Here is a 13553-nt window from a genome sequence, read left to right on the forward strand (position 1 = left end):
ATACGGTATATGATTTTCTCATTCATGTGACCACATATCTTTAAGTCTATACTGGTGACTGTTCAGCACAAAAGACCAAAGTTCAGTGCTTTATAGACAAACTGTTTTACTCTTACGAAAAAACTATATCAAACCGTCGGTATAGATCGTAATAGGCTTTATAATTTATTGAACTAGGATTTTTATTGCCAGCTGCATGTGTTCCTCGAGGTTGTTCTAGGACCGTAAGTTACACACTAGGATTAAATGCAAAAAAAAGCTTGAACCAGCATTATTAATTAATTACTTGGTCCAATTTAGCAGACGTCTCACACCTTATTTCTAGTTTCCAAGGGAGACCAACAACAATGAGTAGACATAAGAAGATGTGGTATGAGTGCCAATGAGACAACTCTCCATTCAAGTCACAATTTGTAAAAGTAAACCATTATAGGTCAAGTACGGCCTTCAACACGGAGCCTTGGTGTTCATAAACTAAAACGTGAAGCGGTTCGAGAAAGTCAACAACACTCTTCATTTGATAAAGGAATTAAGTAGTAGTGTTTTTTATCATTAATATGTAAATAAGCATTCAATCTGATGTTTATAAATAGGATTATCAAATGTGTTAGAAAGTCTGATAACTTCATTATTTGATCGATCAATTGGGAATATCATGGATCTTAAGAAATGTCATGTAGTGTTATGTTCATTGTTCTTATTTTTTTTTTTATTTTTGTCTGTTTTCGATTGCACATACTGTTGTCTATAATTCCTTGACTTACGGTTTTGGACTGTCAAATTTGTATATTATTCCACCCTTCCGTCAATTCCATTGAAAACTTTCCAATTGCTATCGGTTTTCGGGACTGAAAGCATACAGCGAATGCATGTCCAAAACGATCTTTTGACATTATTTATGACAAATAACCTAATTTGAATATACACATGTTAAATATGTTAATTTTCAAACAATTGTTTATTTCATTGTTACCCTCATAACGAAGACTGGGGATTTGCAAACATTTTGGCAATGATGGCTTGTATCATACATTTACAATACTATTAGTTATCTAGCTATCTAAATGACCCTAAATATTTTCAAAGAAAACGTTTTATTAGTTTCAAACTATGGTATAACTACTGTTGCCTTTCGCTTAATTTCTGTGGATAACATTTCAGCAGTTAGTTCTCTGTCAGTAACGCTTAATGGTTTATTTGGTTCAAACACAACATCTGTGCCATTTAGAGTGTAGGTAACTTTAGATTTGGCGAAAGCTCTGTTAACTGTATCAGAGTCTGGTGTTAATGTACTGTCGTCAACTTCAATCTATAAAAAACATAAGCATAAACTATATCATTGAAGCCATGTAATGGAACAATCTTCATAGGGGAAGGGTCTCAGTTTAATTCATTCACATCTGTTTTGGACTGCCTGATATTATGCATAGGTGCCTCCTAATCTTGAATACTAAATATTGACCTTTATATGTCTTTTATAATTTTCCATGGCTTGAACACTGTCTAATTTAGGTATACCAAAATCACATGTGTTTATATTAAGACTGTCATCCTCATCGGCCCTATATTTACCTCTATCCAGACAGTTTTCCTATCATGTGAAACCTTTCTACATCAAAGGGTAAAACAATATTAAAATGGATTTTGAATCACTCTTATATAATCTGTTTAACAACTTGTTGAATAAAAGGGTGCTGCGGCATCCGATAAAATTATTTTAGGCACACTGTAAATCATTAAACCAATAAAAATAAGATATGTAAGGATTTTGTAAAACTAAAAATAAGACATAACTTATATACTAAAATCTTACGAACTGCTTTTGAATACCACAGTACCACCTTGGTTGCAGTCATTTTTTTTTTTTTTAAAGTCAAAAATCATATATTAAAACGGCAAAACATACATAGACTATCCCTATAATAAGCAATAAGGGTGTTTGTTTTCTCTTTTGAAATGTTTGGCATAATGTCATACCGGGGCCTTCTATAGCCTACTATACGGAGATTTGGCTCATTGTTAAGGATCATGCAATGAACTATAGTTTGTTTGCCATGTTTACATCGTAATCCTTTGGTTTCTAATGGATAGATGTATAAATGACATTCAAACTCAGCATCCCCATTCTTATACTTATCCGTTAAATCATCATGAACAACAACACTACGTACAAACTGTGTTGGTTTTTACTTGTTTTTTGCTGTCCTTTTTTTACATCGAATTTTCAAAACCTATAAACGTCCAGGAAAAACACACAAAACAAAACGCATCAATAAACTAATCAAACAAAAAAGCGCCATTTTGTTAACTCAAATCAGTATGAAATAATTTTAAAATGGCATATTGGAGTGTCACTAGTACTATTGTGGGCGTTCTGATTAGTGTATGTAAGATGACGGACGTAATTTAAAATCTTGTATTGGTCCTATTAGTTTGTTCCTTTTAAACTTAATAATGAAATAGCACCTAATATGCATAAGAGTAAAAATAAGCCCTAATTCATTCTGAAATGTGTTGATGTGTTTGTTTTTTTGTGTGTAACTATATATGAAAAACATGACGGTAACATGTGCAAGCAGACACTTATCAAAGAAAAGTTAAGAGACAATGTTTGTCTTACCTTCGTTATGAGGGTAACATTGATAGCCTGTGTTATATCTTCCACCAGGTATGTTAGCCTCTGCAGTCTATTTTCAATATCATCAACGTCTAACTGACAGACTAAAAAAGAGTCTCTAATCGAAATGATAAAAGTACAGAAATACTCTATTACTAATATAAATAAAAGAGGAATGAAAGATACCAGAGGGACAGTCAAACTCATAGATCGAAAACAAACCGACAACGCCATGGCCAAAAATAAAAAGACAAAACTAAAGACTAAGCAACATGAACCCCACCAAAATCTGGGGGTGATCTCAATTGCTCCGGAAGGGTAAGCAGATCCTGCTTCACATGTGGCACCCGTCGTGTTGCTTATGTTATTACAAAATCGGTAAATAGTCTAATTCAGTAGGTCACATTCGTGAAAAGGGAAAGGTATTGTAGTTACGACATAAGGAACATATCCGATATCATCTGTGAAACGGTCATTCCATAACGGTCAACCAACTCGTGATGGCGTCCGTAAAATTTACGAAGGGATGATTTCAACTTCACCATTTGGAACTCTTGGTTTAATAGCTTCCTTGTGAGCAGCAATCCTCTATAAAGGAAATCATGATAGGAAATACAAGCCCGGGAATATCGTATCAATTGTGAGATATATACTCCGTATGCAGGCGCTGCTGGAATGTTGCTACATATAAATGGAAAGTTTACAATTGGGAAGCTGAAATCATCTCTTTTGTCGTAAAGTTTTGTAAATAAATGGTTTGGTTTTGAAAATTACTGTTTACCGAAGCCATATCGTAATGTGCCTCTCAAAACTCCAGAAACCTCGTTATGGATGTGATGTTTACATATTATTCTATTCTATAATTTTCCTACAATTGGTAGCAGATCTTCAGCAGTCTTTGTTTAAATCATTTACAACTTGTAGGCAATCTGGATGACTTAAAATGCAAAAGTGGTCACGTTCGTTTGACGATTTTTTTTTCTTAAAAGATAAATATTACACCTAATATTTCTTATCACTACAACAGACGGTATAGTGACGAATTGTTTATGACTGAAAAAATATCAGAGTAGAAATATTTTAGACATCATAAAAAGATTTCTTAATAAAATACTGCTTGCATATTCCTACTTGTTTCTGCAAGATCTGTTCCACTCGTCCCACTTGGGTTGATTTTACAGACTGGACATTTCAAAGCACATTGATCTGTGTCTCTCTTTTTTCCTGTAAAGCATAATTGTTTTTCCATCAATGTCTTTCTGATAAGGCATAAATGTTACAAAATTAATTTCGTCATTTTTATTTACAGAACAAATCCACGTGTTTTTTCAAAGTTATGCGTTAGGTTCATATACAGCACTTGGATGAATGCGAGTTCTCTCCCTGAAAATGTTACAGTAGAATGTTAAGTGTTAAAATAAAGCAAAGGAAAGCTTGTGTTCGGTTATAATTTGCCGGTAAAGGAGCAACAGCGTTGACTAGCGCCGCTTTAACTATTAAGCGCATCTTACAAATGTGCTGCGTCAACGCTTTCACATCCAAATAAAAAGATTTTTAAACTTTTACTCCTTTGGGAAACAAACATTTACGTAAAACATAATTACCAAAAAAGAGACCATAATTTTCGTTAGTTTAAACATATTTTATTGTTTTTCAACTTAGTAACGTCTTCTCCAACTTTTCGTTGCGGTGTTATAGACCTATCCCGATTATAACTGATACGGTGGTTCTCCTGATCTAGTGACGTATTGCGAGGTAGTGAGGTAGTTAGAACGATATATATATTTACAAGAGGCTTATTAACATTGTTAACCATTTTTTTCGGAAAAAAGCCTATACTAAGTCAAGAATATGACAGTTGTTTTCAATTTGTTCCGATCGTTGATAAAGTCGAGCGTTTGATTTGTCATGTTTTATGAACTTCAACCTTCTGAATTTACCTTAAGTTCGGTATTTGTGTTCATCCTTTTTTTTTCCCTTCCAAAACTGTTTTGTCATATTTGTCTGTAAGAAGAACTTATATTGATTTTATATACATTTGTACAATATATTATTTTGATTTTATTAATACTTACTTCCATTTGAGACTTTCTTTTTGTTGATTAATGGACAAATGAACGTCCAAGGTAGCCTACAAATAAATCTTTTTTAATAAAAATGAGGTGTATTTCACTTCAACTGTAAATGTTAATGTAAAATTCATTACAAAAAATGTGCGTGTACTGTTTCCACATCCTTACTTTCTAATTGCTCGGCTTTAGCCTGCTAATTTAGCGTTCAATTAAATATACTCCATGCATATTCAAGATGCTTTTTGATTCCAGAGTTATTGTAATCTTACTCCATACGACTGGGAGATTTATTAGAAGAATCTATGAAATCGATTATGCAAGTCAAGTCTACGCCGAAGATTTAATCAAACAGAAAATACGAAAAGAAAAACAACGGTATAAGATAAATGCAACAAAAACAATCACAGAACCACCAATGTCTTGACTTGGTTCGACCCAATTATCACATCGTCCTAAATATGCATTAAACCATTGCCACTGAAAGTTAAGCAATCACCATACAAACAATCAAATTCACTTTAGATATAAAACGTATTGGAATCCGCCGTCAATTGCTTCATGAAAACTGTCTTGGATTTTTTTTTCCATTGAATTTTTTTTCCCCACAATCATTACATCTTTCCCGACAATGGTGTCGTCTAGATTTGAATACTACTCACAGTTCATTCTAGAAACTCTTATAGAGTATACGTGCAATGAAAGAAATATAACATTGGTTTATTTGTACGAGCTTTAGAAAAATATAATACCTTTTCCATGCTTTTCACTTATTTTGTAGCCAGTTCATTTTTTCATGTATACTCGCACAAACAAAAATAGAGAAAATGACTGATTTTTAGCTAACCAGCCAACGACTGCAGGGATTCCATTGAAATTGTGTAACATTCGGTTGGAAGCTATTCAAATCGATATATTATGTATATTGTCTTTCGGAAACAAATATATTGATTTCCGTAAGAGATGCTTCGATACCAATTTATGAAATAAACACATTTCAAACTTGCAATATTTCATCAATATTGTCTTCAAGAGAAATTTGTATCGCTGATAAACATTGGGACTTCATGGAAATACATGTATAAAGTAAAATAACAAAAATACCGAACTCCAAGGAAAATTCAAAACGGAAAGTCCCTTTTCAAATGGCAAAATTAAAAGCTCAAACACATCAAACGAATGGCAAAAAAGTGTCATATTCCTGACTTGGCACCGGCATTTCCTCGTGTAGAAAATGGTGGCTTAAACCTGGTTTTATCGCTAGCTAAACCTCTCACTTGTATTACAGTCATATAGAATTCCATTTTATTGACAACAATGTGTGAGCAAAATAAACAGACATAATAGGTAAAAGTGTCAAAAATTGGGGAACAGCAGTCAGCATTGTGTTATATTCTTAATAACTATAAAAACAAATAACTATTGTTTCAACAAAGAAAAACAAAATGGCATATAGACACTCTATAGACAAAGTACATAGACAAAAATGAAAGACAAGAATAAAAAATGACCATAGTATATTAACACAATGGCGGGATGTATAAATACCTGGCCACGCCAAAAGTATATACCAAAAATTTACTAAACAGTAAAGGTTAAAAATACACAAAGACCACTATAACACGTAATTAAGATGACCAACAACGTCAGTACCTAGAATATATACTTAAAGACCATCATGTATTTTTTGTGAAGTTGTTACGGAATATTTATCAACAAGATTTTGGTCTCTTCCGATGAACTTTTTTGAAAAAGAACGAGACGTTCTTTGACAAAACCCTGGTTCCTCAACTTTCTGCTCAGACACTGGTGACGTTTTATAAAGTCTGAGTAGCAGCTGCAAGCTCTTAAATGCCGAATAAGTTGGGAAATGTATATTCCATATGCAGGTGAAGTTGGTATATTGCTGCTAAAGTCGGGGAAATTTATAATTTCATAACAAAATCGTCTCGTTTGTCATAGATTCTGGTACTGAGATGTAAATAATTTAAGGCAACAGTAGTTTATCGATGTAAAACTGTTGTTACGGATGTACTTAGGTGAAATTTAAAAAATCCAGAATTTAAAATTGATACTTCAAGTCGGAAGAGCATTAGTTAAGGTATAAAATAAGCTTTAAAAATATTGATAGGTTATGGAGCTCCTTTTCGAGATATTTAATTTTTTTTTAAATGGTGGGAAAAGGCTGACCCGGACTTTTACCTTATATTTGCATTGGTATAGTTTGGGTCTCAATTCGAAAGAAAAGAAATCTAGATTCTGCTTAAATTTTGGTAAATGACCTTTTATGAGCTATTGAAGTCTTATATGAAAAGAAAATGGGTGTTATGGGGCAAAATATTTTACCATGTATCGTAGGAAAACAACCACGGAGTCCGAACATCTGACACAAATTCCTAAACCTGACCTAAGTACATCCTTAAAATGTGTTATACTGACTCTTTAATATCACGGTTTTTAAGAAGTCAACAAGAACTTTATGGTTTTAACCGTTAGTGAAACAAATACAGTGGAGATTTGTCTAATTCCTTTGGAATTTCTAAAATACATTAATTTTGTAATTATATTTTTTTTTACTATATGGATGTTGTAACCGTTATATATACAATATAAGGTCAATGTCAGTTTAGTATTAAATTTTGTGTGCGAGAATTAGAAAACTGAGAAGGGAGAAAGGAGAAGTAATACCTAGCCTACAACAGTTTTGTGTTGAATAATTTTGACTTTGACTTTATTTTTTCACATTGTTGCTAAAAATATAACTACCAAAAAGTCATTAAAATGTTAACTCAAAACATTTGAAAATAAAAAATTCGATCTTTATATGAGCCCTAATAGTGACGAAAAGGGATATAACATGAAATTGACATTGTACAAAATATCACTTCATTACTATGACAACATGTAGACAAAATAAAATTCATGTGTACGAGCTTCAGAAACAAGAGAAAAAGCAAGGAAGTATATATTTTCTGATAATGTATATATGTTGTGTTAATCCTGATATTTAACTTTAATGCGTTAGCGTTTAGTTTTTAAATTCCCAACCGCATTTTGGTTTTATAGAAATATAAAACGCAGATCACCAGGAGGGCCGAACAATGAACTGTGGCATATAAGGTAGTATCATTATAATTATCGTTCGAGAAAGAGGAAGAATAACAGGAGAATTTATTTGTATACTGTATAAATAAAAGCAAAACATTATCTTTCTCTTGTGGTTGTGGTCTGTAATCTATTTGTCGCGTGACAGAAAAATGTCTCGTTTCTCACTGAACAGAGGGTCATATGAAATAGCGATACGAAAAATTCATTAATTTATATTTCCTATCCTGCAATGTGTTAGAAAATTGCAACATTTCCATTGGTTTTTTGTTATGTCAATATAACTTTCAAAGATCAAGTTTCCCCTTTTATAACGGAGATTTGTGATTTTTTCAATTGTATACAAAACTTTCACATGTTTCACCTGAAAATTGTCTTAGCGTCAATTTAATTCTAGGTTAAAGCGTACAAAAAGTATAAAACGTCTGATATCAGCAGTAGTCTAAGTTCTTAGCACAATATTTTCAATTACGGAAGCGGAATAGTACTAAAGTGACGATTACGTATTTCACCAGGAAAAAGGTAATGTTTAATATAAGTGAAACATGTTTAACAAATCGTGAGAATTTGATATTGCTTGATGCCAGTTTGATCTCGTTATTTTTTTTTTGTTGATAATAATGATAAACTCGTCATATGATCGATGTATTGAAATTCAAAAACTTGATTTGATATCAAGCGATAATTAATGGTGACTCGTTTTGAAACCAATAAGTGTACTTGTTATTTATACAATAGTTGACTGATTGCCGGATAAAACTTAATTTGATATTCATTGCATAAATCTTTAGTTTGTGTGTTTGAAACTGCATAATCTTTGATTATCAACACGGTTATATCTAAATAAGCTATAAAGATACTTCACTTTTTAACAGTTTTGCAGCATTCTGGAAATACGCAGCATTTGATTTTGCTGCGCTTCTTGAATATACATTTCAATCCTGTAGGAAAAACACAATATATGTTTTGATTGAAGAAAAAGTGAAAAAGAAATAGTGCGATTTCACAAATCATTAACTGAAAAAACAGATGAGAGGTTTAAAACAATAAGACAACAAATCAAAATATAGAACTAAAATATCATACGTTTACCACGTGCTTTCTTTTGTTTTTTGCCGTTGGGTTGTTGTCTCATTGACTTTTACAATGTTTTACCCCAAATTTCTTTATATCTAACCTGTTCTGTAATACTAGAATGATTTATATTTGTTGTCTGTTAATTCATAAAGGTGCCTCAGTGGCTTTAAAAACGGAAGTTTTATTATCAAAATTTGCCGTGACAAAACTTGTGAAATTATTTTGAATTAAGTAATAGATTTCCTTCATGTTCATACAAAAAAAATATATTTGTTCTCCAGCGTTCATATTTAATGGTGTTTTTTCCAGAACTCGTCTTATTCACAGGACATCAGTATCTTACGGATGCTTGTTGTCGTTTCGTTGTTTTGTTTTGTTTTGACGTCAGTGCATGAATAAAGCATTTGTCTTCATAAAAATACATATAATTGTATTACGATTTCCTTGTCAACTGAAGGTCTTATTGTCCTACTGAATGGGTAAATATTTTAGACGATTGAAATATATAAGCATAAATAACAATTAAGGATTTGAATATAAAGACTTACGCCTTTTAATCCATTCTTTTATCTTCAACTTTTCGATTATTGTATCCCAAATGCTGCCGGATATCCCGAAAAGTTTTCTAAGTTTTTTCCACCATTTCTTCAGTAATCTTTTCAGACGACGGCCAATTCCTTTTAGTCCTTTCTTGATTTTGTCTCTTAACTTTTTAAATATACTTTTTGCTTTCAAACGTCTGTCTATATCTATAAAAGCTGAACGTAATGCGTTTGCATTTAAAGCCAGTTCCTCCAGAGCGGTAAGATTGCTCTCCCTTATGATATTTCCGCTTTGTAATGCCACGTTAGCATTATTCTTTGCATATCGTGTGAATCTTACTCGTCCAAGGATATCTATTGATACTTCAACTCTGCTCAAGACAACAGTGAGAAATTCTATTGAATTAATCGCAGGCATCACAGCTCTAACCTTTAAGGCGGCAAAATCGTCATCCGGAATAACTGGGCTAAATATGAAATATGAAAGAAGTAACATTAAGACAGGCCTTATAAAGCGGTCACTGAGCATGTCTGAATTTAGTTTAGTTTTTACTCTCTAATGAATTAAATTGCTGCAGGTAAAGGTGATACTTTCGACTTAATCGTCAGTTTACAGCAGAATGCATTGAGTGTGTAGGTAAAGGTAGAATTTTTGGTTACCTTGCTTTTTAGCTGAACCGTGAAGTCATTATTAGGTTAGGTATACTACCCTCCTTTCGGAGTAGTATAGTCGTACAGACAGATAAATTGGTTATCGGTCGGACTAGTCTAATCTTAAAGGAGGGTAGTTTACCTAACCTAATAATGACTTCACGGTTTAGCTAAAAAGCAAGCTAACCAAAGATATTACCTTTACCTACACACTCAATGCATTCTGGTGTAATTACACAGCGAGGGTTACAATTGAATGGATACTTTGAATTAACTGTGTTTCGAGGATTACAAATACGTTGTTGACGTTATATGTGACCCGCCATGACATTTCCAGGCTTATGACGGTAAACGTTATAATGAGAAAAACGTCGATGTAAAGTCACTTAACGTATTAGGGGCACCTGTTATTGAATGTCCAATTATATCATGCGATAAAATAAAGTTTAATTTATTCATGACTTGGGGAAATTAGAATTTTATATTAAGATATACAAAACAAGAAGATTTTTACGTAAAATTAATAATGTAGGTTAAAATCCCGTTTAGAATCGCGTTCTAAATTCACTCAATTGATCTTTTAGATTTCATTGCGTAAATCACTTTTCGTTTAGAATCGCGTTCTAAATTCACACAATTTATCTTTTAGATTTCATTGCGTAAATCACTTTCTCATGAATCATTGCTATATTTGCGATTATACAAAATGGTCTAAATTATTTCACCATTGCGAGATACTATTTAGAAAAGTATTGGTCCGACAAATTATAACTTTCCTGAATTAGATTGCAGCAGGGACACCAAATTTTTGGAGTATATATCATTGTTTCACATTGTAAGGGAAATTATGAACATTCGTATTAACATATATATACCGGTATATGTAAATCAAGCAAGATATACCTGCCCATTAGGACCCCAATATTGTCTCATCCCATGTTTATTCCTTGTTTGATTTTTTTTTATCTATGACAGTCTTAGAACTACGTAAACAAGATGTATGTGTTGTTAAAAGTGTTCTTACATCCCTTTCATCTACATGCCCTAATATTATTGATCATGCTGTTTGATTTTTCATCTTACTCTGCATTAACAGATCTTTGATTTCATCACTTTGTCAGGATACATGTATTCACAATAAGATAATAGATGAACATTAGAAAGCATATTAAATGATACACAGCTATTTGATGGTTTATCATATATCTTGGTATTCCCTTTCTTAGAATTGGTGTAGTTTTCCTTACGAAAGAAAGAAAAATGGTAAAGTCATTATTATGTTGATTGCAGATTCCGGTACAGCAACCGAATAAAAAAAAACTTCAAATATTTAGTTATCATAGCTACAATTATATTTTGATTAATAACAAAAGGCTTGATCCCCCCTTTTAAAAAAAAACAATATGACATAGCAACTATAAAAGATGAACATACATGTAAAAATTTGAAGAAAAAAATGAAAATTTTCAATAAAATCGAAAATAACAAAAATTACCATAATTCTGTTATTTTGAAGAATCGCAAAATAACTTGTCAAGGTGTTTTGAATCTATGCATACTTCATAAAAATGCAAAAAACTTATTTTGACCCTGGTACCTCCATAAGCCTGAAAATCTCATGGCTGGTCACATATACTTGCGTGATGTTTTGTTGTTCTCAAATTTCTATTAGAGTGCACGTTCTAAACCAACACTTACTACTTTGTATACAATGATAGATTACATGTTACTTACTAGTATAACATATAAATACTTGATAATCAAATATCGTCGGCACTGAGTAAAGTTATCTGTGAAAAGAGTTACTTACGTCTCAGTTCGTATAATACATAACAACTACTTGTGACATGCTAACATTATAGAAATAAAGCACATAATACACATCGTGTATACAATGCAGATTGAGCTAAGGGAATGCGTAGTAATAAAAGCATCAATTTATACTATCAGCGCTTATCTACCAATGGGTATCCGAAGCGATCCTATAACAATATAATGCAGCGAAGCAATTATTCGGGTTAAATGCTTAACAAATTAGAAAATTAGATGTACATACCGTTGACATTTGCTATCACTGCATTCTTTACATTGGTTGATATTTTGTAAGCAGACAGATGATTGGTTTTGGTATTTCCCTAAATCTTTTGGTATATATTCTAATATATCAACTCTTACTTCCTTGTCAATACCTGCAGGAACAAAAAATTATACTATTCAATAAATTTGCTCTTTGAGATAAAATAATAATAATTTCGTATGTACAAAGAACATTTGTTGGTGCCCTGAAACTTAGTTAGTGTGATTAAGTTCGAATTTGAATAAATATAAATTCATTGAAGCCTCGGAATAAAACGTCGAATAGAATGACTTAAGCATTTGGCTGTAGCGAGTCAAATTTTGATTGTTTATGAACTACAAAAAAAAATCATGAAAAAAATAATCAAAGTGATCTGTTGTTTTATTTGCATGATACGGGAAAAGCTCATTTCAAGTCAAATACGATGAGGGATGACAAAACTATTAGAGATTAATTAACAATACCAGATTTGAGGCATCATATCAATAGTTCAATGAAGCATTTCTTAGTTTTGTTGTCAAATGGGGCATAAATAACCGTTAACGAGCAAAATTAAAATTAAACGGAATTACTTGCCATGTTTTGTATCCTTGTCAACTTCTACAAATGCACTCTTAACCAATGCTGGCAATGACAGTGTAATGCATAAGTAAAACAGGTTTGTGTATAACTCTCCCATATCGGATCACAACCACATGGTTTCCCCAACCCGTCCTAATGGTGTGATTGCGAACAAAAAACTTCTGACTGTTCTTTTTATAGTTTATTTCGTAATCCATACATTCGTTGACACCTACAATATATTATATTTGATACTTCAATTATTCTTTATGAGTAGTCAAAAGGCGTTGACTTTATATTATGTTAAATACGAATATACAGTAAATGGCCGTATAAAACCTCAAAGCCACGCCTACCGCTGAGATTACTTTTGAAAGATCACACTTTTGCAAGTTGGGCATCGACATAAACTCGTTTCCCCTACAAAATTTGAACCAACATTATTGTTCTTGTTTTATAAAAATTTATAAATTATTTACTTTTACCGCTTATTCATGTTATTTGTTGGTGGTGTATTTTGCAATTAAGTGCACTTATTCGCCTGACTAAGTTGAACCTACATTTTGTATATCTTGAGAGTTATCAATTTCACTCCGCATAAACAGAGACATATATACACATATATGTTTCTGACATATGTAATAGGCCTTTTAAAGGTGGGAATCTTTAAATGCAGTTTAGAAATTGAAAAAAAAACCAAATGATTACATTAAATTGGTACGATTTAATTGCCTTAAAAAGACACCAATTGTGCAATTGTGCATTGGCTTGACATTAAAAATATATGTTATGAATGATCGGTATGTTTGAGTTGAAATATAATGAAAAAGCAGCCAAACAGTTCGCAGGAATTT

General features: G+C 32.2%; 1 protein-coding gene across 1 annotated transcript; it reads right to left on the reverse strand.

Annotated features, from left to right (window-relative positions):
- Window positions 1–1023: 1023 nt before the first annotated feature.
- On the reverse strand, window positions 1024–12843 carry LOC127708039 (uncharacterized). Its single transcript, XM_052212835.1, has 8 exons — window positions 12715–12843; window positions 12118–12250; window positions 9417–9877; window positions 8657–8732; window positions 4693–4748; window positions 3749–3841; window positions 2621–2721; window positions 1024–1309 (listed from the first exon to the last, which is right to left on the reverse strand). Exons 1-8 carry the CDS (start codon window positions 12815–12817, stop codon window positions 1109–1111), a joined length of 1224 nt encoding a protein of 407 aa, XP_052068795.1. The 5' UTR covers window positions 12818–12843; the 3' UTR covers window positions 1024–1108.
- Between the last annotated feature and the right edge of the window lie 710 nt (window positions 12844–13553).

This window comes from Mytilus californianus, unplaced genomic scaffold (genome assembly GCF_021869535.1).
Source record: "Mytilus californianus isolate M0D057914Y unplaced genomic scaffold, xbMytCali1.0.p SCAF_7, whole genome shotgun sequence".
NCBI classification, from domain to species: Eukaryota; Metazoa; Mollusca; class Bivalvia; order Mytilida; family Mytilidae; genus Mytilus; species Mytilus californianus.